The sequence below is a fragment of the Leucopleurus acutus genome (genome assembly GCF_964270905.1).
Source record: "Leucopleurus acutus genome assembly, chromosome: 17".
Taxonomy (NCBI): domain Eukaryota; kingdom Metazoa; phylum Chordata; class Mammalia; order Artiodactyla; family Delphinidae; genus Leucopleurus; species Leucopleurus acutus.
Window position 1 is genome coordinate 48,789,899 of NC_139159.1, and position 24,912 is coordinate 48,814,810.

Consider the following 24,912-nt stretch of genomic DNA (forward strand, 5'->3'; position numbering starts at 1 on the left):
AGCTCCTCCAAGGAGGATTTCGTGTATGTATTGTAGGGTATTGCCAGTAAGCATCTGTTATTTCAGTGGATCTGTCCTGCTCAAGTGACCCTTATAAAAATACATGTTCCATCAGCTAAGCTTTCTTAATTGAGACTTGGAGCTGACAAGGCCACAATTAATATTGCTTCCTGCCTGTCTGAGTGACGTATGGATGTATCAGTAAGCCCAACCATGAATCCTGTTAGCTTAGGAAATACAGAACACTTTTCTCTTCTGGCTTCTGCAGGACTAGGCAGGCTTTATGAGGGTGAGGAAAAAAAACTAGTCTGGTTGAGGGCCCTGTGGATTACAATCACCAACATGTTGGAAGATTTCTACATGAAATACGTAGCCCTGGGTAGGAACAACCACGTCATTTGATCCCAGAGTGATCATTTGATTTGCTGACATAAAGCTGTATTTATGTATAGCTTCTGGCCAAGATAACCCCATTGTCAATAATGACAATAACAATAAAAGAAGTCAAGTGTTCCCAGAAAAGTACGCTTTTATTTTTTGACCTAATGATCGGGGTTTAATGAAGCTATTGTAATCTTTAGAGCACCATCGTGTTGTCTTCCTTTCCCATCTAGCCTCCAACTTCTGTGACTGCAGGGACCATAACTGGTGCATCTGTGCTAGTAACTAGCACAGTCTCAGGGACGTGGTAGATACTTAAAAATATCTGTGGCATGAATGAATGTTCTCTGCGGTTGGGGCATCTCCAGGAGCAGTAGACAGCATTTTCTGTCGACTTTTACCCTGGAAGTTCGGTAGGAGAAACAGGCATAAGAAACATGGCGTATTCTTTCTGAGCGGTCTTCATCAGTCAGCTCTCCTAAAGCATTTGACATTTGCGTCTGTAGTTACTCTTTGTCTTTACCATTCCTAAATAATAAACAGATATTTATGGAATCCCTGGTCTTAGCCCAGTGTCTCTGTGGGTTTTGTATTTCACTTGTGTCCTCCAAGTTCAGTGCTCTGTTCTGTGTTCTCACGGCCTCTGTACTCACCTCTCTCAGGGGAGCCCTGACCACCCTGTGTTGGTCGTTGCTGGATTACTCATTGTCCTTCCCCGTGGACTGTCAGCTTCACGAGGCTGGGATCTACTTTCTTCTGTATCCCCAGTTTCTAATTGTTTGACCTACTGTGGACTTGTGTTGATATTTATAGAAGGAATGAATAAAAGAAATGAATGAATAAAATGACCGTATTCGACGTTAGATCATCTTTAGGCACTCATTTTCAGATGCAGCTGGAGAAGTGAGACCCTGTGGCATGGTGTCCATAGTTATTGTGTCACTGAAACCTGTATCTGGCCTTGACTGCTACTGATGTGGTACCTTGCTAATGTGTTTCTCGTGGCCAAGTAAGGAGCTCAAAAATTAAATGATTAAAATGATCTTTATATAGATATAGCACTAAAAATGAGAGATCTGGTTGTATAAATTACCAAAGGTCTACAGGCATAGGACTTAAAATGAATTAGGTCAGAAAGTTGAATGGCCTTTAAAAGGCAGCTCATGGCAGTGGCTCTTTGCTTTCTGCAGGGTTCTTCTCTGGGGTGTTGCTGTGATACGAAAGGCTTCAGGTCAAGGGTTTGAAGGTGAATAAAAATTCCAAGGGGATGAAATAAAACAAGAGTCAGATAATACATCCAATGAAATGGTTTTCAGTTCATGGTTTTCATGTACAGTTTTAAAACAGTGAGTTTAAAGTTTTCTGTTAAATAGAAGTAATGCACATGGTATTAAATGGAAATAGTATCAAGGATATACTATAGTATGCCTGTTTTTTCCCAGAGACTGCCTCTTACTATTCATGTAGTTACCACATAAATCTAGGTGCTGTCCTCATATCCCTAGTCCGTGATAAATCAACTTTAAATGGTATATATTGACATCTACACACTATAGAAAAGGAGGATAAATTTAGTCGTTTGTGCTTCTCCTTCTATTCCTGCCAATATTTCGTAATAAAATTATTATTTTTAGTTCTGTTGGGCAGTGCTATAATCTTTAATTATTTGCTTGAGTTTCCATTTTTTTGGATTCATGTCACTTTTGTTGTCTTTCTTGCTATCTCATGATGTAAGATGAGGATGCTGTTGACTTTGCTACCTGTCCTTCCTCCTGTTCCGTGTCTTACCTCTGCCAGCCCTGCTTTTACTTTTTCACTAACATGAAAGTATCTTAGTATTTATATTCTGTTCTTCAGGGAGGGATTTAAAAATGATTTAAAGGGAAAATTGAAAACCAAAGACAAGAAGTGACTTGCCTGAAGTCTGCTTAATATTAGAGCTGGGACTAAAACCTGGGGCTTTTCGACTCCCAATCTAGTGGGCTTTCTAGATAAACTCGTTGACCTCATTCACCAGATGTTTATTGAATGCTTATTCTCTGCCAGGCACTACATTAAGTACCAGTAATACAAAAATAATAAGAAATTGTCTCAAGTCTCATACTCTCATACAAATAGGAAAGACAGATGTGTAAACAAATAACTATGTTTCAGTGCAATAAGGTGCAAAGGAAGGTGTTGTGTAGCTTTTTTTTTTTTTTATCTCACAGGTCAGAGATTAGAGAAACTGATATAATTATTAGAAGTGACAGCTTTAATACATTGAGGAGACAGCATTTTACCCAGCTAACTTATGCATGTTTGAAAAATAAGTCAGACTTTGCTCATATAGTTAAAGAGAAGTAAATTAAATTGTCTGTTTCGAGATTAAGTCTAAAAGAAAAATTTTTATAAATTTATAACTATAAATTATATAATAAATCATGTTATATGTGTTTAATAAGTTTTTATGTGAGAATATCCAAATATTCTTCAGTTGTCCTTATAGGTTTATTTAATATTTTGACTTTAAGTCTAAGGCTTATGCATTTTTTTTAAATAGATCTTTTTCATGGTGACTTGTGAACTTTTTCCTTTCTTTCTTCCTCCCTCAGATTTTCATCACTGTGAATTGCCTGAGTACAGATTTCTCCTCCCAAAAAGGAGTGAAAGGACTTCCTTTGATGATTCAGATTGATACATACAGTTATAATAATCGTAGCAATAAACCCATTCATAGAGCTTATTGCCAGATCAAGGTCTTCTGCGACAAAGTGAGTAAAGATGACAGTTTGTCATAAAGGTATTTTTGTTATTAGATATTGCTTTAATGACATTTCCCCCTTGTCACCTTCTCTTGTCTAGTGGTGTCAAAATAATCACTTACTAATCACAGTGGGAGTGGTAATCTTTCATTCTCAGTTCCTATTAGATATCTAGGGAGTCATCAATCAACTGTATTTTTTCTTTTCAGTCAATCATTCTACCACTAATTTAATGACTGATTGACATTGCACTGTGCTATGAGTCTGATTCAGTTAGATAACTGAAATAATAGATTGTTTTTAGTGGATATATAGATCCTGTCCCAGAACATATCGATGTAACCGCTGTTAATTTATGGGTTAATTGGGGTCTCAGCTAGAGCCTTTTGGAATGGAAATGGCACCTCTAGAATAAGTTCATTAGCAAACATGCTTCAGCAGAAGATGTAGTTTTTGAATCTTTTTGAAACCCCTCATAAAAGACAGAACAATTAAAATGGCAAAGATTAAAATCCCATGATTATGTGACAAGAGACCCTTACAAAATCCCAAATGTGAATGGGACCAAGCATCAACAATTTCAAGACCTGTGTGATGTCGGCATTGTGAGAGAAAGTAGTGGGCCCACTTGATGACCAACGAACAGGGAACCTACCAAAGTGACCCATGGTACCAGAGAGAGAAATGGGCCATCAGAGGACAGTATGTGAAACTAGGGTGGGAGGGGATGGATTGTACAGACTTCAATTTACTGGTGGGTGCAAGGGGACAGAACATTGAAGTGTTCTGGGCTCTATAAACTCTGGAAAGTTATAAATTGAAGCTCCCTGGTAGGATAAAATCCTGCTCTGAGAAGAGGCTGCTGGGAGTAGAATCCAAGTTGAGTTGAACAAAAACAAAAACAATGGTTCAAAGGAAAGAGAAGTTCCAAATAAAAAGGAAGAGGGGAAAAGATACAGAGTAGGCAGATCTCGGGAAATACAGGACTATTTTCTTTTATCACTTTGTGAACACAACTGAAGCAGGAGCATGAGAGCCATGAAGCTAAAAGAATTATCCTAGTTCTCTCATTTCACTTAGAAATGACCAGCAGAAAAGAAAAACAGTTGAATCCCATACAGTCTCATGAAAAAAATAATTAAGATCAGACTGACTTCCTGTGGACAGTGGATGCGTGCCAGAAAGACATGCCCACAAAACAGGTGAAACCTATAGCCTAATTTTCCAAAAATGGGCTTAAAATTAACATAATTTTTAAATTTTGAAATTAACAAAATCATGGAAATTATAAAGAGCAACATAAATCACAGTTTGAAAAACTTAGACATGAGGTGTTTGGAGAACAGAATGATTTGAAAAGAGATATGGTAGAATTCAGGAAAGAATTTAGAAGTAAAAGATTGAAATATTTCAGAAGAAAAGACTACACTACAAGCAACACAAGAGTGAATAAGAAAAGAGAATGCCTTAATAGAAATACAAGTTGGAAAACAGCAAAATCTTAAAAATCAGAAGAAATGAAGAAACAATTAAGAGAAAATAATAGATACAGAAGAGAGGTAAAGACGATCCAAGAGACATATAATATGTATCTTTCAGGAAGAAAGCTAAAACAGTGGAACAGAAGAAATGCTAAAAATGATAAATCAGGAAAAGTTAAAATAAAAAGTATACATTTTTAATGGGCTACCATGCATCTGGGAAAGTTGACCCAGGATGACTTTAAAAATATTCTTTGAGGGCTTCCCTGGTGGCGCAGCGGTTGAGAATCTGCCTGCTAATGCAGGGGACACGGGTTCGAGCCCTGGTCTGGGAAGATCCCACATGCCGTGGAGCAACTGGGCCCGTGAGCCACAACTACTTAGCCTGTGCGTCTGGAGCCTGTACTCTGCAACAAGAGAGGCCGCGATAGTGAGAGGCCCACACACCGCGATGAAGAGTGGCCCCTGCTTGCCACAACTAGAGAAAGCCCTTGCACAGAAACGAAGACCCAACACAGCCAAAAATAAATAAATAAATTAAAAAAAAAAAAGTAACAAATGTTCAAGTACAATTGGTGTCTTTAAAAAAAAAATTCTTTGAGCATCTAAGAAAAATAAAATAGACAATGTGTCATTTATTTTTTTAAAACTAATTTTTACTGGAGTATATAGTTGATTCACAATGTTGTGTTAGTTCCAGGTGCACAGCAAAGTGAATCAGCCATACACATGCATATATCCACTCTTTTCCAGACTCTCCTCTCATATAGGCTACTACAGAGCACTGAGCAGAGTTCCCTGTGCTACACAGTAGGTCCCTATTAGCCGTCTATTTTATAGTAGATAAGGAGTCATTTATAAGGAAACTTTTTTTTTTTTTTTTTTTTTTTTTTTGCGGTACGCGGGCCTCTCACTGTTGTGGCCTCTCCCGTTGCGGAGCACAGGCTCCGGACGCACAGGCTCAGCAGCCATGGCTCATGGGCCCAGCTGCTCTGCGGCATGTGGGATCTTCCCGGACCGGGGCACAAACCCGTGTCCCCTGCATAGGCAGGCGGACTCTCAACCACTGCGCCACCAGGGAAGCCCTGTAAGGAAACTTTTATTGTCAAACTTTTCAACAGCAACACCCTGTCAGAAGACAATGACATTTAAAGTAATCAAATAAAGAAAATGTGAGCCAAGGATTTTATATCCAGCCAAGCTGACTTTCAATTATAAAGATCACAGGCAAAAGCAAAACAAAATAAAACAAAGAAATAAAGCCACCAACGAACAAACAAGCAATCAAAAAATCCAGGGAATATTTCTTCTTGAGGAATCTATTAAAGAACAAGCTTTAGACACCAGTATGACTGTAAAGACATTGACAAAAGGACTGATGGTGAGCATTATGTGTATATTTATCTTGGATCTAATTCTAAATGATGGGAAAGACAGTAATGGCAATGTGATATGTTCTGACAGTGTAGACATAGTACAATTATTTAAAAATTGGGTAGGGTGGGGAGAGAATATGAAAAATAGAATAAGCTGGCAACTGCTTATAGGTGTTAACTGTACGTAAAAGGGTGAGTTCAGATAGGTCCCAGGGAGAGGAGAGGAAGGGGAAAAAGAGGTTAGTGGCTAATTCAGAATTGCCAGCACTCTTAAAGGTGCTACAGTCAGATGTAGATCAAAGATCTACCACGCCATTAAAATGTCCGAGTTGTAGTTTAGCAGAGATAGAGAGTAGGAAGAAGTGGGCTTCTGTGAACAGAGGCAGAGATGGTCATGAGAAAAGAGAAGGAAACACATTAACTAGAACTGCACTGAGTTTAGGGACATGTGGCATAGCAGTGTCTCTAAAATCTCGATAGCCTTTCAGGTCATAATGACTTCAGTTAGTGCTACTCGTCAGAGCAGCACAGCTCTCTCGGGGACAGTTAGGCAGCCCCCACGATACAGAGGAGACACAGTTAAGTCAGTAAGACACGGTTGTTGTGTAGAAGGGAAACCTGCCAGCGAGCACAAGTAACTGGCCAGAGTCACACGGTGAAAAAGCAGAGGAGCTGGATGCAAATCCACATCTGATTCCAAACTCATACTCCTTATATCTTTAATTCAGCATATTAAACATTAAGAAAGCATTTTCAAATGACGTACAACGTGGAATTTTTAAACTACATGTGGGAGAACGTTTAAACAATTTGAATTCCTTATTTTATTCCAGAAGTTTCAAGGGGGATGGTAGAGTCCCCCTCCGTGAATCTCCTTGGAAGGGACGAGAAAGATTAGGGTCAAGGAGAAAGGGAGGGAAGGATTGAATGGAGGCCCTGGGCGATCCATTTACCTTTATGTCATAGTTGGAATTGAAAGTAGGAAAGAGAGGGCTTAAGGGATACTCATATAATTATTTTTTTTCAAGTGTTGAGGTCATAAATACTAAAAATCAAAACAAAGCAAAAATGCAGAATACATAGAGAGTTGTATTGTTGTTCACCTGTGCCCTAGAATGAGAGGGACTCTTAAGAAACTAGTGACGTAAAGAGTTTCTAGTGGGTAGTTTTTAGTTTACGTTTCCCAATGTTGAGTGTTAGGAAACTCATAAGGAAGAAATCTCATGCGACAAGCAGGGTGTATTAACCTTAACTGCTATTAATTTTTCTGATAAACTAGAAACAAAATTTTTTTGCTATAATTTGTTATCATATTTGTAGCTCTGATTTAAAAATCCAGGCAAAATCTCACTCCTGGGAAATTAAAAAGTTTAATTCTTGCACTTTTCAAATGGGTGTGTAAATGCAAATGATTAATTTGAATTATCCTCTAAAGCAAAAGAATTAAGAGCTATTCCGTTTAAAACTGTAAATTTCCCAGTCACAGTCTAGAGTTTTAAACAGATGGTATTCTGCACTATTTATAGTTCCCCAGCTTGATTTCTAATTAATGCACCTGTGAGATTGCAGATGAAGATAAAGTCCTTCTCTACCTTTTTTTGATATTATGATACTTCTATTGAAATACACATGTTTACGAATTTAAAAATTCAGGATCTGCTATATGGCTGTGCCTATATCAATACTTATGTCCACATCTTTATATCCGTATTTAATTACTTCCATTATCTTTTGAAAGACAAGAATTATATTGCTGAAGACAGTGACTATATATTGTTCAAAACTTGAGAATAAAGCCACATTCCCTTAAGAATTTTTTTCTCTTTATTAATTCTTGTTTGGAATGATCTTGGAGACAATGACTGTTGGAGATTATGAAAAGCTAAAGATATCCCTCCAAACTACCTTCTTAGCCAACTTAAATAGTTTAAGGCCACATTCTTAATTTTTTTTTAAACATCTTTATTGCAGTATAATTGCTTTACAGTGGTGTGTTAGTTTCTGCTTTATAACAAAGTGAATCAGCTATACATATACATACATCCCCATATCTCCTCCCTCTTGCGTCTCCCTCCCACCCTCCCTGTCCCACCCCTCTAGGTGGTCACCTCAGTTATCTCTTATTTTTATTTATTTTATTTATTTATTTTTAACATCTTTATTGGAGTATAATTGCTTTACAATAGTGTGTTACTTTCTGCTTTATAACAAAGTGAATCAGTTATACATATACATATGTTCCCATATCTCTTCCCTCTTGCATCTCCCTCCCTCCCACCCTCCCTATCCCACCCCTCTAGGTGGTCACAAACCACCTAGCTGATCTCCCTGTACTATGCGGCTGCTTCCCACTAGCTATCTACTTTACGTTTAGTAGTGTATATATGTCCGTGCCACTCTCTCACTTTGTCCCAGCTTACCCTTCCCCCTCCCCGTATCCTCAAGTCCATTCTCTAGTAGGTCTGCATCTTTATTCCCGTCTTGCCCCTAGGTTCTTCTGACCTTTTTTTTTTTAGATTCCATATATATGTGTTAGCATACGGTATTTGTTTTTCTCTTTCTGACTTACTTCACTCTGTATGACACTCTCTAGGTCCATCCACCTCACTACAAATAACTCAGTTTCATTCCTTTTTATGGCTGAGTAATATTCCATTGCATATATGTGCCACATCTTCTTTATCCATTCATCTGTTGATGGACACTTAGGTTGCTTCCATGTCCTGGCTATTGTAAATAGAGCTGCAATGAATATTTTGGTACATGACTCTTTTTGAATTATGGTTTTCTCAGGGTATATGCCCAGTAGTGGGATTGCTATGTCGTATGGTAGTTCTAGTTGTAGTTTTTTAAGGAACCTCCATACTGTTCTCCATAGTGGCCGTATCAATTTACATTCCCACCGACAGTGCAAGAGTGTTCCCTTTTCTCCACACCCTCTCCAGTATTTACTGTTTGTGGATTTTTTGATGATGGCCATTCTGACCGATGTGAGATGATATCTCATTGTAGTTTTGATTTGCATTTCTCTAATGATTAATGATGTTGAGCATTCATTCATGTGTTTGTTGGCAATCTGTATATCTTCTTTGGAGAAATATCTGTTTAGGTCTTCTGCCCATTTTTGGATTAGGTTGTTTGTTTTTTTTGATGTTGAGCTGCATGAGTTGCTTGTCTGTTTTGGAGATTAATCCTTTGTCAGTTGTTTCATTTGCAAATATTTTCTCCCATTCTGAGGGTTGTCTTTTCATCTTGTTTATGGTTTTCTTTGCTGTGCAAAAGCTTTGAAGTTTCATTAGGTCCCATTTGTTTATTTTTGTTTTTATTTCCATTTCTCTAGGAGGTGGGTCAAAAAGGATCTTGCTGTGATTTATGTCATAGAGTGTTCTGCCTATGTTTTCCTCTAAGAGTTTGATGGTGTCTGGCTTTACATTTAAGTCTTTAATCCATTTTGAGTTTATTTTTGTGTACGGTGTTAGGGAGTATTCTAATTTCATTCTTTTACATGTAGCTGTCCAGTTTTCCAAGCAGCACTTATTGAAGAGGCTGTCTTTTCTCCACTGTATATTCTTGCCTCCTTTTTCGAAAATAACGTGACCATATGTGCGTGGGTTTATCTCTGGGCTTTCTATCCTGTTCCATTGATCTATATTTCTGTTTCTGTGCCAGTACCATACTGTCTTGATTACTGTAGCTTTGTAGTATAGTCTGAAGTCAGGGAACCTGATTCTTCCAGCTCCGTTTTTCTTTCTCAAGAATGCTTTGGCTATTCGGGGTCTTTTGTGTTTCCATACAAATTGTGAAATTTTTTGTTCTAGTTCTGTGGAAAATGCCATTGGTAGTTTGATAGGGATTTCATTGAATGTGTAGATTGCTTTGGGTAGTAGAGTCATTTTCACAATGTTGATTCTTCCAATCCAAGAACATGGTAAATCTCTCCATCTATTTGTATCGTCTTTAATTTCTTTCATCAGTGTCTTATAATTTTCTGCATACAGGTCTTTGGTCTCCTTAGGTAGGTTTATTCCTAGATATTTTATTCTTTTTGTTGCAGTGGTAAATGGAAGTGTTTTCTTAATTTCACTTTCAGATTTTTCATCATTAGTGTGTAGGAATGCCAGAGATTTCTGTGCATTAATTTTGTATCCTGATACTTTACCAAATTCATTGATTAGCTCTAGTAGTTTTCTGGTAGCATCTTTAGGATTCTCTATGTATAGTATGATGTCATCTGCAAACAGTGACAGCTTTACTTCTTCTTTTCCAATTTGGATTCCTTTTATTTCTTTTTCTTCTCTGATTACTGTGGCTAAAACTTCCAAAACTATGTTGAATAAGAGTGGTGAGAGTGGGCAACCTTGTCTTGTTCCTGACCTTAGTGGAAATGGTTTCAGTTTTTCACCATTGAGGATGATGTTGGCTGTGGTTTGTCATATATGGCCTTTATTATGTTGAGGAAAGTTCCCTCTATACCTACTTTCTGCAGAGTTTTTATCATAAATGGGTGTTGGATTTTGTTGACAGCTTTCTCTGCATCTGTTGAGATGATCATATAGTTTTTCTCCTTCAATGTGTTAATATGGTGTATCACGTTGATTGATTTGTGTATTTTGAAGAATCCTTGCACTCCTGGAATAAACCCCACTTGATTATAGTGTATGATCCTTTTAATGTGTTGTTGGATTCTGTTTGCTAGTATTTTGTTGAGGATTTTTGCATCTGTGTTCATCAGTGTTACTTGCCTGTAGTTTTCTTTCTTTGTGACATCTTTGGTTTTGGTATCAGGGTGATGGTGGCCTTGTAGAATGAATTTGGGCATGTTCCTCCCTCTGCTATATTTTAGAAGAGTTTGAGAAGGATAAGTGTTAGCTCTTCTCTAAATGTTCAATAGAATTCGCCTGTGAAGCCATCTGGTCCTGGGCTTTTGTTTGTTGGAAGATTTTTAATCACAGTTTCAATTTCAGTGCTTGTGATTGGTCTGTTCATATTTTCTGTTTCTTCCTGGTTTAGTCTCGGAAGGTTGTGCTTTCTAAGAATTTGTCCATTTCTTCCAGGTTATCCATTTTATTGAAGTCCACATTCTTAAAATAAATTTAAGAGAAACAATTTAAGTGCCAAATAAAAAAATAAAGATAGCCATCCCCTCTCAAAAGGTGGCAAAAGTGATCACAATATAATCAGGAAATCCTCAGGCGTATTTTTTTTTTCAAATTTAACACTCCATAGTGAACATATAAGTTGGGGAATTTATTTTCAAATGATAAATTTGGTGTTTGCAGAAAATATACTATTCTGGAAGAACTAGACTTTTTTGTGCTTTAATGAGAGTGAAAAGATTATTTTCTAGAAGCTTTGGGTCACAAATAATCAAAGGAAGGAAAGGAATTCTTGGAAGGTCATGTTCAAGGATGCTTTCTCTATGTTAATTGAATGTATCAAAGCTGCCCTGGGTCATTGTGAAGTCAAAGCTTTATTTTCGATATGAGAACTGTGGCTCTCGAAGTTTGGATACTATCAGAATCGTTTTGGTGTGCTGATATCTGAGCCTTCTGGGCAGGCATTTCTTTCGTAGATGTGGTACTAGGGCTAGGCTCTATGGAGTGCTACTCTGTGTTTTATGTTAATCCTTTGGATTTGGCATATCAAAGAATACCTGTAAAATAATGAGCAGGTGATTTTATTTCCTAGTAATTGACATTGAACATATATAAATCCTGAAACAGATTAATTTCAGACCTTTTTCTCATAGCAATTGTACAAAATAAAACACCAATTTAAAAATAAAATTGCTTGACAAACCTTGGGGTGTGTCTTGGTGAGTTGTAGTTTATATAGATGAATTTCCATATTTCTACTTACATTAAATACCATATTGTACAGTCTTTCAAATACAGAGGAAAATGTCTTACTTGGACACAATAAAAATGAATAGGGGCCTTTTGCTTATATTTCACACCCATTTGAACAAAGTCATGTTTGTGCATTTAACACTTTATTTTCTGAAAATATTATACGTTATCTAGACAAAAAACTCTACAAAACCTTAGTATATGTTGAAGAGACTTGCAAAGGAAATATTTCTATATTTTTTCTCCCTCTTTCTATGAATTTCTATGGTTTATAAACCTCAGTGACAATTCAAAACTTGAAGCACTGTGAAATAGTTACTCCCTTTTGGTAGTAAGAAGTTTTTGGGCATAAAAATGCGTATTTAAAATATGTGATTAAACTATTATAACTATCCAAATCTTACCTATGTAAAGCTCTTAGAACTCACCTGCCACAGAGGCAGTGCCCCATCAGGATTAGCTGTAATCACTCATTGTTCAAGAATTAGCTCTAAAGCCATGATGGATACCTTGATTGACCATACATCCTTGTTGTGTCATGGCCTTACTTTGGCCAGAATTGGGAATCAACTTTTTTTAAAAAAGCCAATTTGATAAGCAAACTCTATATTTCAATGTTTCAATTCAAACCATTTGTGTGTCCTTTTCTGTGAATTGCCTATTTCATGGCTCTTGTCTGTTTCTTTATTGATATGTTAGTTGTTTTTTTCATTTGAATCATTATTTATATATTAATGATTTAACACTTTATATGATATATATTTTTTAATTAATTAATTAATTAATTATTTATTTTTGGCTGTGTTGGGTCTTCGTTTCTGTGCGAGGGCTTTCTCTAGTTGCGGCGAGCGGGGGCCACTCTTCATCGTGGTGCGCGGGCCTCTCACTATCGTGGCCTCTCTTGTTGCAGAGCACAGGCTCCGGACGCGCAGGCTCAGTAGTTCTGGCTCACGGGTCTAGTTGCTCCGCGGCATGTGGGATCTTCCCAGACCAGGGCTCAAACCCGTGTCCCCTGCATTAGCAGGCAGATTCTCAACCACTGCGCCACCAGGGAAACCCTGTATGATATTTTATTGCAAGTATTTTCACCAATTTGTCCTTTGCCTCTTTTTAAAATGAATTTATATATTTATTTTCAGTTTTGGCTGCGTTGGGCCTTCAGTGCTGCGCGTGGGCTTTCTCTAGTTGCGGCAAGTGGGGGCTACTCTTCATTGCGGTGTGTGGGCTTCTCATTGTGGTGGCTTCTCTTGTTGCGGAGCAGAAGCTGTAGGCGCACGGGCTCAGTAGTTGTGGCTCGCGGGCTCTAGAGCGCAGGCTCAGTAGTTGTGGCGCATGGGCTTATTTGCTCCGCGGCATGTGGGATCTTCCCTGACCAGGGCTTGAACCCGTATCCCCTGCATTGGCAGGCGGATTCTTAACCACTGCGCCACCAGGGAAGTATCCTCGTCCTTTGCTTTTTAATCGATTTGTGTGTGTGTTTAACAGAAGGAGTAAGTTGTGTACTCTCAAATCTATCTCTTTAGTGTGTGATAACTTGGGGGCAGTTTCTAGGGGTAGAGGTTGCTGGCCAGTCCTTACTTTACTATCCCTTAAATCCACAAAGGGCAGGACCAGTAAATGCAGATCTGAAATCTAGGGGAGGAGTCTAGGCTGGGAGTATGTATCTGGATGTCACCTGTCTAGAGCATCATGGAAATATGGGTGTAGATGAATTCTTCTGTCGTAAGCATGGAAAGAGAGAAGAGAAAAGGAAACTGTGTTGGAATGTCTATTTGGGGAGTGAGAAGAGGAAAACGAGTTAGCAAAGCTGACCAGAAAGAGAAGATATTCAAAGAATCATGGACGGCCAAGAAGGCAAGAGACATAAGGTGACGGTCAACTGGTTAAGTCAGATGGATTTGGCAAGAGAAGCCAATGAAAAAGTCAAAATACAAGGAACAGAGGAGCAAAAAGGAGGCAAATAGACCAGCCTGTTTTCTATTCGGTCACATGAGCACCGTCTCCAAGAGCATATGAACATATTAAGACAAAACCCCAAATCACACTTGCATGCACAAAATGATCTTAAATCCTCTGTAGTTTACTTATGCCCTCCCTCATTTCCTCTACTGTAATGACTTTTTACAGTTCCATACCAACGAGCAAAGGAAAAATTTTATAGGGAATTCGCACTCAACTTTAATGCCCCCCCTCCGTGCCCAGGAATGATGTTAACGAGCTGATGCTTCATCCTACAACATTTTATTATAATCAGTAAAATTACTTAACCGGGTTCTCTGCGATAGGGAACAGGGGGAACTCTGGGAAGAGTGGGATCGCTTGGAGGTCAACAATGCACTGTAAACGAAGGAGCGGTCTCAGCCTTCAGAGTGGAGGCCTGACCTCGCCGGAGGATGGAAACGGGGCTGCCTGGCTCACCTCCCCGCGTTTTGTTTCTTATCCCTGTGGCTTGTGTACAGACAGTTGCTCTGGTAACATGCCTAGCATTGTCTGCATTTGTTTTTCCCTGTCAGGGAGCAGAAAGAAAAATCCGAGACGAAGAGAGGAAGCAGAACAGGAAGAAGGGGAAAGGCCAGGCCTCCCAAACCCAGTGCAACAACTGTGAGTGTGGCTGCGAAGGGGTAGGCTCTGTCTGGGCCAGGTCCACTGGGGAATGGGTGAAAAGAAGTGGGTTGCGGGTAAAATATGGACATGCAAGGGATGGCTTGCTTTTCCCTAGCAGTGGAGAAGGGACGAACTGTCCCTGTGAAACGTAAATAGAATCACATGATCACAATGTTAGAACTAGGAGGGATTTTTCTAATGTCAAGGAGACCAACATCCTCCTTCTCCAGACAAGGAATCTAGGGCACAGAGAGGGACAGGAGGGCAAGAGGGGACCGGAGCTCCCCCTCAGGAATGCTCACGCCAAGTCCACTCTCTTTCTGCTGGTTTGGTGATGGGAGAGGGGAGGCTTTTAAAGTGTGTTCACATCTGTGGTGTTTGGGAATCTTCATAGGAGACAATCATGAACTTTAGCTAAGATCAGATCTTACAGGTGAGGGTTTAGTCATTCACAACCTTCTCACTTATGGGTTTTGTGATTGCGTCCAGCCTCTGATGGGAAGTTGGCGGCGATACCGTTACAGAAGAAGAGCGACATCACCTACTTCAAGACAATGCCTGATCTGCACTCCCAGCCCGTCCTCTTCATACCCGATGTTCACTTTGCAAACCTGCAGAGGACAGGACAGGTATGGCCTCCCTGCTAACATCTGCCTGCCATCCATTCACTGGGCTGGTAGAGCCTTAAGACAGCATCACGTCAGGCACTGTTGATCTTAAAAATAAAACCCATGAATTGAACAAAAAGTCAGCTCTTCCCTACAGAAAATGGAATTTTATAGAAAGGAATGTCTCAGGAGAGGAAACCAACTTACTAAGGGGAAGGTGAGAGTGAGCTGATAATCTCGAAGTTTTGACAAAGCAATGAAAGAGGAAGAAAGTAAGAAGGCTGATAACCTGTAAGAAAAGTTTTGTTTTGTTAGTTTTGTCATGTGGGATCCACCTGATGCGATGAAGCTCCATCTAATGGTGAGAAATTGAACTGCACCCATAACTTTAGAAAGTTGCCCAAGAGGAAAAATTCTTTGATTAAATAAAACTCTATCAACAATTTTTCCCTTAGTAAATTAACAGTTTCCATTGAATAGGTAAATAATTTCACACCAAGAGAAAAATGAGATTGTAGACAAGCCTTTTAAAAAAAGTTCCTGTCTTCTAGGTATATCTATAAGTGAAATTATAGAAATAATATTATATAAAGATCCAATAGTTAACTCATTATGGTAGCTCAAGTTGATGAAATGTTATGCAGCCACTAAAATTATATTTATGAAAACTATGTAGCAACATAGGAACTCATTATGATAATGTTAAGAGGGGAAAAAAGTACAATAGCCATTTGTATCTATACTGTGATTCCAAATATATACCTGAATTCGAACAAGACAAATTGTAATACTTGATGAGTAGGGCTAGGAGATGGATGACTTTTTGTAATGTCTTTAGTATTTTTTTTTTATGTTATGAATTAAAATTGTGTGAGATAATTACTTCCCCAGTGTTAGCCAGAATTGTCTTTCACCAAACCAGTTGGGTTTAGTGACTCTTGTATTGATTAGTTTTCTTTTAAACTCAGAGTCCTCTGAGGAAAGGTCTGTTGAGAAACAGGTGCATAATGACACATTCCAGTTTTTCTTCCATTCTAAGTGTTCACACACTCATTAGAATTGACCTTAGTCTAGGAGCAGAAATCATTATCAGCTTAACTTTCTCTTTCTGGAGAATATTTTGTGTATGAGACAAAGCAGTTGTACAACCAGGGCTTTTTTTAAAAGTTGCTGTTTTTGACACAACATGGCAATAAAATACCCATAGTTTTTTCTTAGAGTGCATTCCACTAAAATGTAGCATTCCCATCTTGTCTTGCTTGTTTGATAGGAAAAGGACACAAAGAAGAAAGGAAGAATATTATGATTTATTAAGCTATGAGGGCCAGCACCTATTTTTATTATTTTTTAATTCCCAAGAACATGATGGTGATTTGTGTATTTACAGTCTTCGTAAATACATGGGATTTTTGGAAGCTAGGTGTCCACACCTTCCAGGAGAGAGGGGGAAACTGAGTTAAATTGCTCTTATTATTTACTGGTGTGATTCTGGCTTCAGCCCGGTGTCAAAACTGACAGCCTGACCTGTTCTCTTGGCAAGATTTCTCTGAAATACACAAAGCTGTAAATGAATCCTAAGAGGAAAAGTGACCAAATCTGACTGCTCGTGGCTGTCAGTCCTCTGGCCTCACTTGCTCCCTCCGTGTCCTGAGCTGGGCTCCTAGCCTGTGGCTGAATCAGAAGGAAAGTGTAGCCTTTACCTTGGGTTGGTTGCAGCAATTTGCAAAGCAGCCCAGTCAGCGTCCCCTGGGGCGTTGCGAAGTTAAGTCCTGCTGTCTGGGGCTGTTCTTGAAGAGCCTCAGGCTTCCCCTGTGGCCTTGGAGTCAGAGTTAAGGGGCTCAGTTAGGGAGCCTGCCTGGGCTTCAGGCAACAAAGGAACACACTCTTCTGTGCTCTAGAACAATGGGTGAATGTCCTGTGGTTGATCGACTTGCTTGGCCGAAGGAAAGGAGCGCCTACTGTGTAGCTGGCTGGAACTTGAAAGGCTGCCTTTTCTTAGAAAAGCTGCGAGCCTTGGGAGATGGGTCCAGAGGCAGGAGGGAAGAGGGCAGTGCCGTGGCGTGAGAAGTGGGCATGGGACAGGGCTTGGCTGACTTTGACAGGCAAAATGAGAGCTAGTTGTGGCAGATCAAAAGCTGGGCCAGTTTTACCATAAGGGAGCAGGGGCGGGTAGGGGAGGAAGGGCCATGGTACCCACTGCAGGCGTGAGCCTGGTAAAATCAGCCACGCGGCAGCCCTGCGCAACTGCGGAGCAAGCAGCTGTTTAGCTTTCGTGGTCGGTGAGCGCTCCGAGCCACGCTGAAGGCGCCTCCGCTCTGGTCACGTGGCCTGGGGAGCAGGCTTTTCACTATCAGCCCACATGTCCCCTGCTCCCTCATTATCTCACTGATGCACTTGTGGGTTGGTACATTCACCAGACGGTTACCAAAACCTCATATGAGGGCATGAACCCAACGTGCAGGCTCTGTGGAGATCTTCAGTCTCCCTCTCCTCGCACTGACGTCCTGATACGCACTGTGGCTTCTGTGGGGAATGCCTTTAAAAGAGGTGACAGGGGGAGCTTGGGAGAAACTGTGGGAGGCAGAGGCATTATCCCACGGGATAACATGTACTTGGCGGGTATGAGCCTTCCTCTAGCCACCTGAACACAGGGAGGACATCATTCCTCCCTCACACCCTCAAGAACCGTCTCCCCACTTGTGGCTTGTAAACCCTCCATCCCCCAGATCAGAGGCATTCTTTTCTTTCTTTTTTTTTTTTTTTTTTGCGGTACGCGGGCCTTTCACTGCTGTGGCCTCTCCCGTTGTGGAGCACAGGCTCCGGACGCACAGGCTCAGAGGCCACGGCTCACTGGCCCAGCCGCTCCGCGGCATGTGGGATCTTCCCGGACCGGGGCACGAACCCATATCCCCTGCATCGGCAGGCGGACTCTCAGCCACTGCGCCACCAGGGAAGTATAGGCATTCTTGATAAGAATGCAGGTTCCCAGGTTCCATTCCAGGCCTTTCAAATTAAAATCTCTGAAGGGGGACTCTGGGAATTTGCATTTATGAGAAGTTCTCCAGATAGTTTTTATGCACTCTAAAGTTTGAGAAACACTGTCTAAAAATTAAATTCGTGCAATAGGCCCTACAGCCAACCAGGAAGAAACAGTGGGTCATTACATGAGAGGAGGAGAAATGACAGTGCAAGGAGGTGATAGGGACGGTGCAGCCTCAGGAGGCCAGGAGGACACTTAAGAGAAGGCTGCTTCCAGCTTTGGGTCACCAGTCACCTTTGCAGAGAGCTGTCCATTACCCTACCAGGGTGGTGCAGCAGGGTGGATGTATTATGCCACGTTTAAAGAAACCAGCAAAAGACAAGCCAACATCAGGAACTTTTCCTCCAAATCCAGATGTGTGTCCAGTGCTATGGCTCAGGCTCCCTTGCTTATGTGGGTCACTCTATATGCATCTAAATAGACAGTCCCATTACTAGCACATGTCAGTGCTCTGATGCCACACTGAAACGTGAGGTCTGGGGAGGAAACGTGTTACCTTCATTGTTCTCTGTTTAAGAAGAAACAAAGTATACAGTACAACCATAGACATTAAAAAGTTTAAGAGGAAAACGTTCCCTGTGGAAATCCGAGCTAATGTCTAGAATGACTCATTCCCAAAGAGTTCCAGGTAACCAGCTTTGTTATATAACTAAGTTTGGGTTTGGCAGCATCCCAGGAACTGCCACGAGCCTTTGAGAAAGTTTCCACGGAGAGTGTCAGTCTAGACACAGCTGTTTCTCTCCCAGGTGGCTGCAGCAGGGACAGTGAAGAAATGGATTAGATAGAACCAGAGGTGACTTTGAAGTTAATGTGTGAATGTTGGATACTAACTTGAGTTTCATCCTTCACCCAAATGGAAATGGTCCTGCAGCACATAGTTAAAGCTCACAAAAGGCCCACAATTAATTGTCATAAATAATTGGATGAAGAGGACTTAACATACATAGCGGATACCCTCTGGATTTCCGGAGTTGCATAAAATAAGGATGCTTCATAATGTCTTTAAATCTGATTCTGCCTGCTGCCATGCTGGCCACCAAAAGAAGTCTCTTTTCCTTCTGGCCAGAACACCTCCTAGAGCTAAATGACCTTTCCTGGCCTGAGGGCAGTTGACTCCTAGATTTTTGTGGTCGCGGGATGCTAGGGTAACCCAGGTCCCTTTGGGGAAAAAACAGAGGCCTGGGGTTACTGCCGTGGGGACTTCCTGTTCTGCTCTCTTCTCCAAAGCACTCTGTCTGGAGTCAGCTCTCCTGTGGACTGGATGGGATTGGTTACTCACAGGCCCTGCTCCAAGGCCTTCGTAAACAATGATTTTTAGATCTTGCTAAAATATTTCCTTAATGTCAAAAGCAAGATTTGGCTTAGGGCTATATAGGTAAACTGATTTCCAATTTTAGTTCATTAAAATCTAAGAAGTAACCCTAGGGAGACTGTGAAGAGGTTAAATTTGTATTTCCTCAGACACACATGTGCAGCATCATTAAACAGATTTGTCTTTTGTCTTTTTTGAGACAGTGTAATGCCTTAGGAAAGTCTGTGTATCATGTAATATATTTCCATTTCTTGTGTCCAAACTACAGTAAGCCTGTTGTTTTGTTCCACAGGTGTATTACAACACGGATGATGAACGAGAAGGGTAAGACACTCGGTCTTTTCACTCAAGCACCCAAAGTCAGTTCATGTCAGTAGAAATGGGTTTCCAAGCACAGGGTAATGGGGCAGGGGGTGAGAATGTCTGCTCAGCCTCCAGACTCAGAGCTAGGAAAGGCTGGACTCTGGGGATTGTCTGGAAGGAGGCTGGGGAATGCCATTCTCCTTCCAGGCAGATGTAGCACAGTATACTGCTGGGCAATGTCTTCTAGGCAATGTAGCACAATATACTGCATCCTTGATAGGTGGTCAGCCAGCTTCTGCTTGAATGTTCCCAGTGATGGGAATATTCTGATACTCATGATACTGTTGGCCAGTTCCAGCTCCAGGAAGTCTGTCTGTTGAACTGATGTCTGTCTTCTTTTGACCCATTAGCTCTATTTCTGCTCTCTGGATAAGTCTCAACCTTTCCTGCTCATTCAGACATAGTTTTACCTCTCAGCATCTTAATTCCCCCTCCAGGGGGTACCACTAGATTTGTTAATAGTCTCCTTAAAGCTGGCTCTCAGAAATACACATGTTCTGAACCACAGGAGTTGGAGGTTATATTGGGATAATTTCTTCTTATGACCTGGATACTGTTTTTCTCTTAAAGCAATCTAGAACTACGTTCATTTTTCATCTACATAACATTACTTATATACAACTAAAGTCTTGGTTTGCATTAATTACATGTGTATAACTAAACTCTCTAGATCACTGGTTTTTCAAACTATAGTCAAACCAGGGCTTCCCTATTCTTCCCTATGCAATTAACATATTTACTTGTAAAACATTTCAAAGTGAAGTAAGTGGAGCAGATATTCTTGAGCTCATTTCCTAGAGCAGAGCTCAGGGAACTATAGCCTAAGGGCCAAATCAAGGCCCAATACTTTTTGTACTGTCTGCAAACATTTTTAAATGGTTGAAAAAATCCCAAAGAAGAATAATAGTGCATGACACTTGAAAATTATGAGGTTCAAGTGCCCATAAATGAAGCTTAATTGGAATACAGCCACATTAATGCCTTCGTGTCTTGTCTCTGGCTGTCTTGGTGCTGCCACAGCAGAGCTGAGTACAGAGGCGCTGCTGTAGTTGCAGCAGAGACCGTCCATCTAGCCTGGAAAGCCTAAATATTTACTTTACAGAAGAAGTGTGCCACCCTCCAAAGGATAGAGGATCTCAGAAGAGCCGAATAATTCCCTAGTTGGTTAGGAGCAGAGCCTTGTCCAGGATTTGACCTCTAGATTCTGAGTTCCAAATTTTCTAAATACATAATTAGATTGTTCTTTTTGTCTTGGTACAGAGGCGATATATTCCAGTGGTGGGAATGAACAGAAACGCTTAGCACGAGCAATTGTAATCTGTTGTTCACATAGTTTACAAAGGACAGGTTGGTGTCACGGAAAGAACGGTGACTCTGAGCTGAGGAAGCCCGCGTTCTACTCCCGGGCTGCCGCTCACCAGTGTGAAGCCTGGGGCCACCTCCCTGACCTCTGGGCTTCGGTGTCCTCCATCGTAAACTGAGGATTTTGTATAAGACGATCTGTAAGATCTCTTGTGAGAAAATTGAGTGTTATGGATAAGAAATGCCTGGGACCTAAATGCTCTTGCACGTGCAGGCTGCGCTTGTGAATCTGCCTCAGCGTAACTGTCCTTCCCTGCAGGTCGGCAACATTTAGGTGGCGAACTGACCTACTTTTACCTCTTTTGGCCTGGCCTCTCTGTAACAGTTCCCCTCTTTTATTGCAGAATCTTGAGGCCTGAGGCCCAAGCCTCTTACTCTTAACCATCTTCTCATTAGAGTTCGACTGAGCAATATGGGCGGCCTTGGAGCCCAGCGTTAACACATAGTAGGACTTGGCTATGGTTACATGTAAAAGTGGTAATCGACATTCACTGGACACCTTGGCTAGGCACTGTCCTAAGTGCTTTCTGTGGATTTTATTGGATTCTTCCAAATTTCCCATAGGGAAGATGCTATACGTACTTCCACTTTATAATGAGGAAACTGAAACTTCAAAAGATCAGGAAACTTCTAAGCCGCACAGCTGGTGAGTGACAGAGGCAGGACTTGAACCTGGGTCTAGCTGCACTCCCATCGCCTGCCTTTAGCCATCACGCCCCATCACCTAACCCTCGTAATTCTTGATCTGTGGCTGCCAAGGAATCATCCAGAGACAGGCCCTCATCGTGATGGCTCTCTGGCCTTGGCAAAGGCACACCGTTTGGATTTTCGGACCCAGGTTGTGACAAGCCTAGGAGAGTGTACCTGGCGGAGGGGGTCAGTTCACCGAGCCCTGGGGAGAACCACCTTCATGGGCATTCGCTTAGCCTTCATCAGATCAGGACTGTCTGGCCAGTTCTTCTCTCTCCCTGCCAGGCATAAATCAGTTAGTGTTAAAGCATCTAACTGAGTGTTGGAGAGCGTCCTTCAGGCAGCCACCAGCTGGAGGACACAGCCTGCCCGGGTGCACCAGGGCCCTCTCCCGACTACTCCAAAGCCGGAGTGGTGGCCAGACACGGGCTTGTTCCTGAGGAGGAGAGCTTTTTGGCCTGAAGCGCCAGCAGTTATAGAGAGAAACTAGAGAAAACTCGGATGAGGTGGGATGGGGAGCCATCGCCAGCTAAGTACCTGAACGAAACAAAAAGAGGAGCACCTGTTCGCTCCTGCCTCCCTGTCTAGTGATAAGTATTTGGGGTGACTTCTGGTGCTGAATCTGGGGATCACAGACCCCATGCAGGCTTGTTTCCTAGGCAGGGGCTACAACAGATACAGAGGCTTTTGGACACCATCTCTGAGCAGCAGGTCTCTCGCTGCGTATCAGAATCAAGCCGGGGAGTTAAAAAAATACTCACATACAGGGACCGTCTCCGGGGATTTTGACTGAATTGGCAGATGGGTGCAACTCAGGCATGGAGACCTTTTTAAAGTCCCCAGGTGATTCTAATGCACGCAACGTTTGAGAACCACTGCTCTAGGGCCAGTCAGCCATGATTTGAGTCTTGCATTGATCTTACAAGCTGTGTAACTTAAGATAACGACCTTTTGGGGCCTCAGTTCCCTCATCTAAAAATAGCAAATATTAATACCTACCTGCTAGAATTATTAGAAGCATTAATACGTAAAATGCCCTGACACATGGAAGATGCTTTCAAAAAAACAGAGCTATTGTTGTTGCCAAGGTTCCTTTTCAGGCCCTAAATAAATGATACTTCATTGAGAAATGGAAGAGAGGAAGATGAAGAAAAATGGAAAGAAAAACCAGACAAAAAGGATTTTCTGTAGAGCTGAGCCCTTAACCGGGGATTCATGAATGGCTCTCATGGGGAAGAGGGAAGGGCCTTACGCTCCCTGAAACAGTATTTAAATTGATATTCAAATATCATGCGTGATGAGAAATTCTATTTCCATTATTTCTGGGGATCTGGTATCCATCTCCATCTGACCTCTAGTTCCTGGAAAACCATTCTTGCCTTAATCCTCTGTCCACACTGGTCCCCACAGAGGTGTCCCCCGTTCCAGTCTATTGTGAGGTCCCCTCAAGTCTAGCAGCTCTGTGGCTTCTGCACTGCATTTGGGGCACAGGGATTCTTGGCAAATTTGGGCATCCTCATGTCTGTTTTTAATCAAACCTTTTATTTCAAGATAATTATTGATTCACATGCACTTGTAAGAAGCCCAACCCCTTTTCTTTCTTTCTTTTTTTTTTTTTTTTGGCCACACTGCTCAGCATGTGGGATCTTAGTTCCCTGACCAGGGATTGAACCCAGGCCCACGGCAGTGAAAGCACCATTTTAACCACTGGACCACTGGGGAATTTCCAGGCCCACCCCCTTTTCAATTGATGTATTTTTATTTTTACTGTTAGATATTGCAGTTAAAAAATCCACCCAATAATACTCAAATCTGCATCAGATATACAAGGAAGATTTTTAGAAAATATTTAAGGAAATGAAAATCATGTTTACCATCCCTCAGAGTAGCAGATTTTTATCAGTTTCTTACATTAGTACCAGTTATTCTTGCTTGTATACTAGTTAGCCATTTTGCAAATTAGAAGATTTGAACTAAAGACTCTTAGAACTAAGCTTTGCCTTTTTTAATAAATTTAACCTACATTTGCCCTCTCTGTTGCTCTTCATTCCTTCCTTTATTTCTCTGTTTCTCTTTGGGATCCTTTTCCTATTTTTTTTTTTTTTTAATTGAAGTACAGTTGATTTACAATGTTGTGTTAGTTCCTGGTGTATAGCAAAGTGATTGTTATACATGGGATCCTTTTCCTATTGCCAGAAGAATTCTGTTTAATAATTCTTTTGTTGTGGAACTTTTGGCAAAGAATTCTCTCATATTTGTTTATTTGTTGTAAATGTTTTTATTTTGTAATCGCTTTTCTAGGGTATTTCTGTTAGGTATCAAATTCCAGGTTGGCAGTTACTTTCTTTCAGTTTTGGTTTCCATCATTTTTTGTTGAGAAGTCAACTGTCTTATTGTTGCTATTTGAAATGTAATCTTTTCTTTCTTCCCTTCCTTCCTTCCATCCTTCCTTCCTTCGTTCCTTCCTCCCTTTCTTTTTTCTTTCATTTGACAAAGACTGCTTTAAAATTTTTCTCTTTCTCTCGGGTTTTCAAATTTTTTATGATGTTTCTACATGTGGGTTTTCTTTGTACTTTCTTTTTCCCCCTGCTTGGTATTTTATACCACTCATTGAATCTGTGAGTTGATGTCTTTCATCAGTTTTGGAACATTCTTGGCTGTTACCTCTTCAAATAGTGCTCTTCCCTGTTCTCTCCCCACTCCTTTGAGACTCTAAATGTGTATTAGAGTTTTTTATTCTGTCCCTGTGTTTTTTATGTTCTTTTCTAAACTGTCCATCTTCTTTACTCACCATGCTCCAGCCTGGATATTTTCTATTGACCTCTCAAATCCTCTCTTCTGCTAGGTTCAATATACTAAACCCATCTATTGAGTTATTAATTTCAATTATTGCACTTTTTAGTTCTAGGACTCCCACTTAATTGGTTTATTTTAATGAACTTCAATTCTAAATGTCTTGTCATTTATTTTCATGAACATAATAATAACTGCTATAAGTATGTTATCTGGGTCTGTTTCTATTGTATGTTTTTCCCTTGGTCCTGTTTAATATTTGATAATCATTGAATGATGAACAATATGCATAAAAATTATGGAGGCTCT

General features: G+C 40.7%; 1 protein-coding gene across 1 annotated transcript in view; it reads left to right on the forward strand.

The window, feature by feature from the left end:
- GRHL2 (grainyhead like transcription factor 2) overlaps positions 1–24,912 on the forward strand; it is a gene marked incomplete at both ends in the record, with an annotated part of 113,404 nt that overhangs the window by 70,265 nt on the left and 18,227 nt on the right. The window contains 4 exons of the mRNA XM_082858802.1: positions 2,976–3,134; positions 14,345–14,432; positions 14,925–15,064; positions 19,688–19,719. Of these exons, the coding sequence (XP_082714928.1) occupies positions 2,976–3,134; positions 14,345–14,432; positions 14,925–15,064; positions 19,688–19,719 (419 nt within the window). The remainder of the gene's footprint in view (positions 1–2,975; positions 3,135–14,344; positions 14,433–14,924; positions 15,065–19,687; positions 19,720–24,912) is intronic.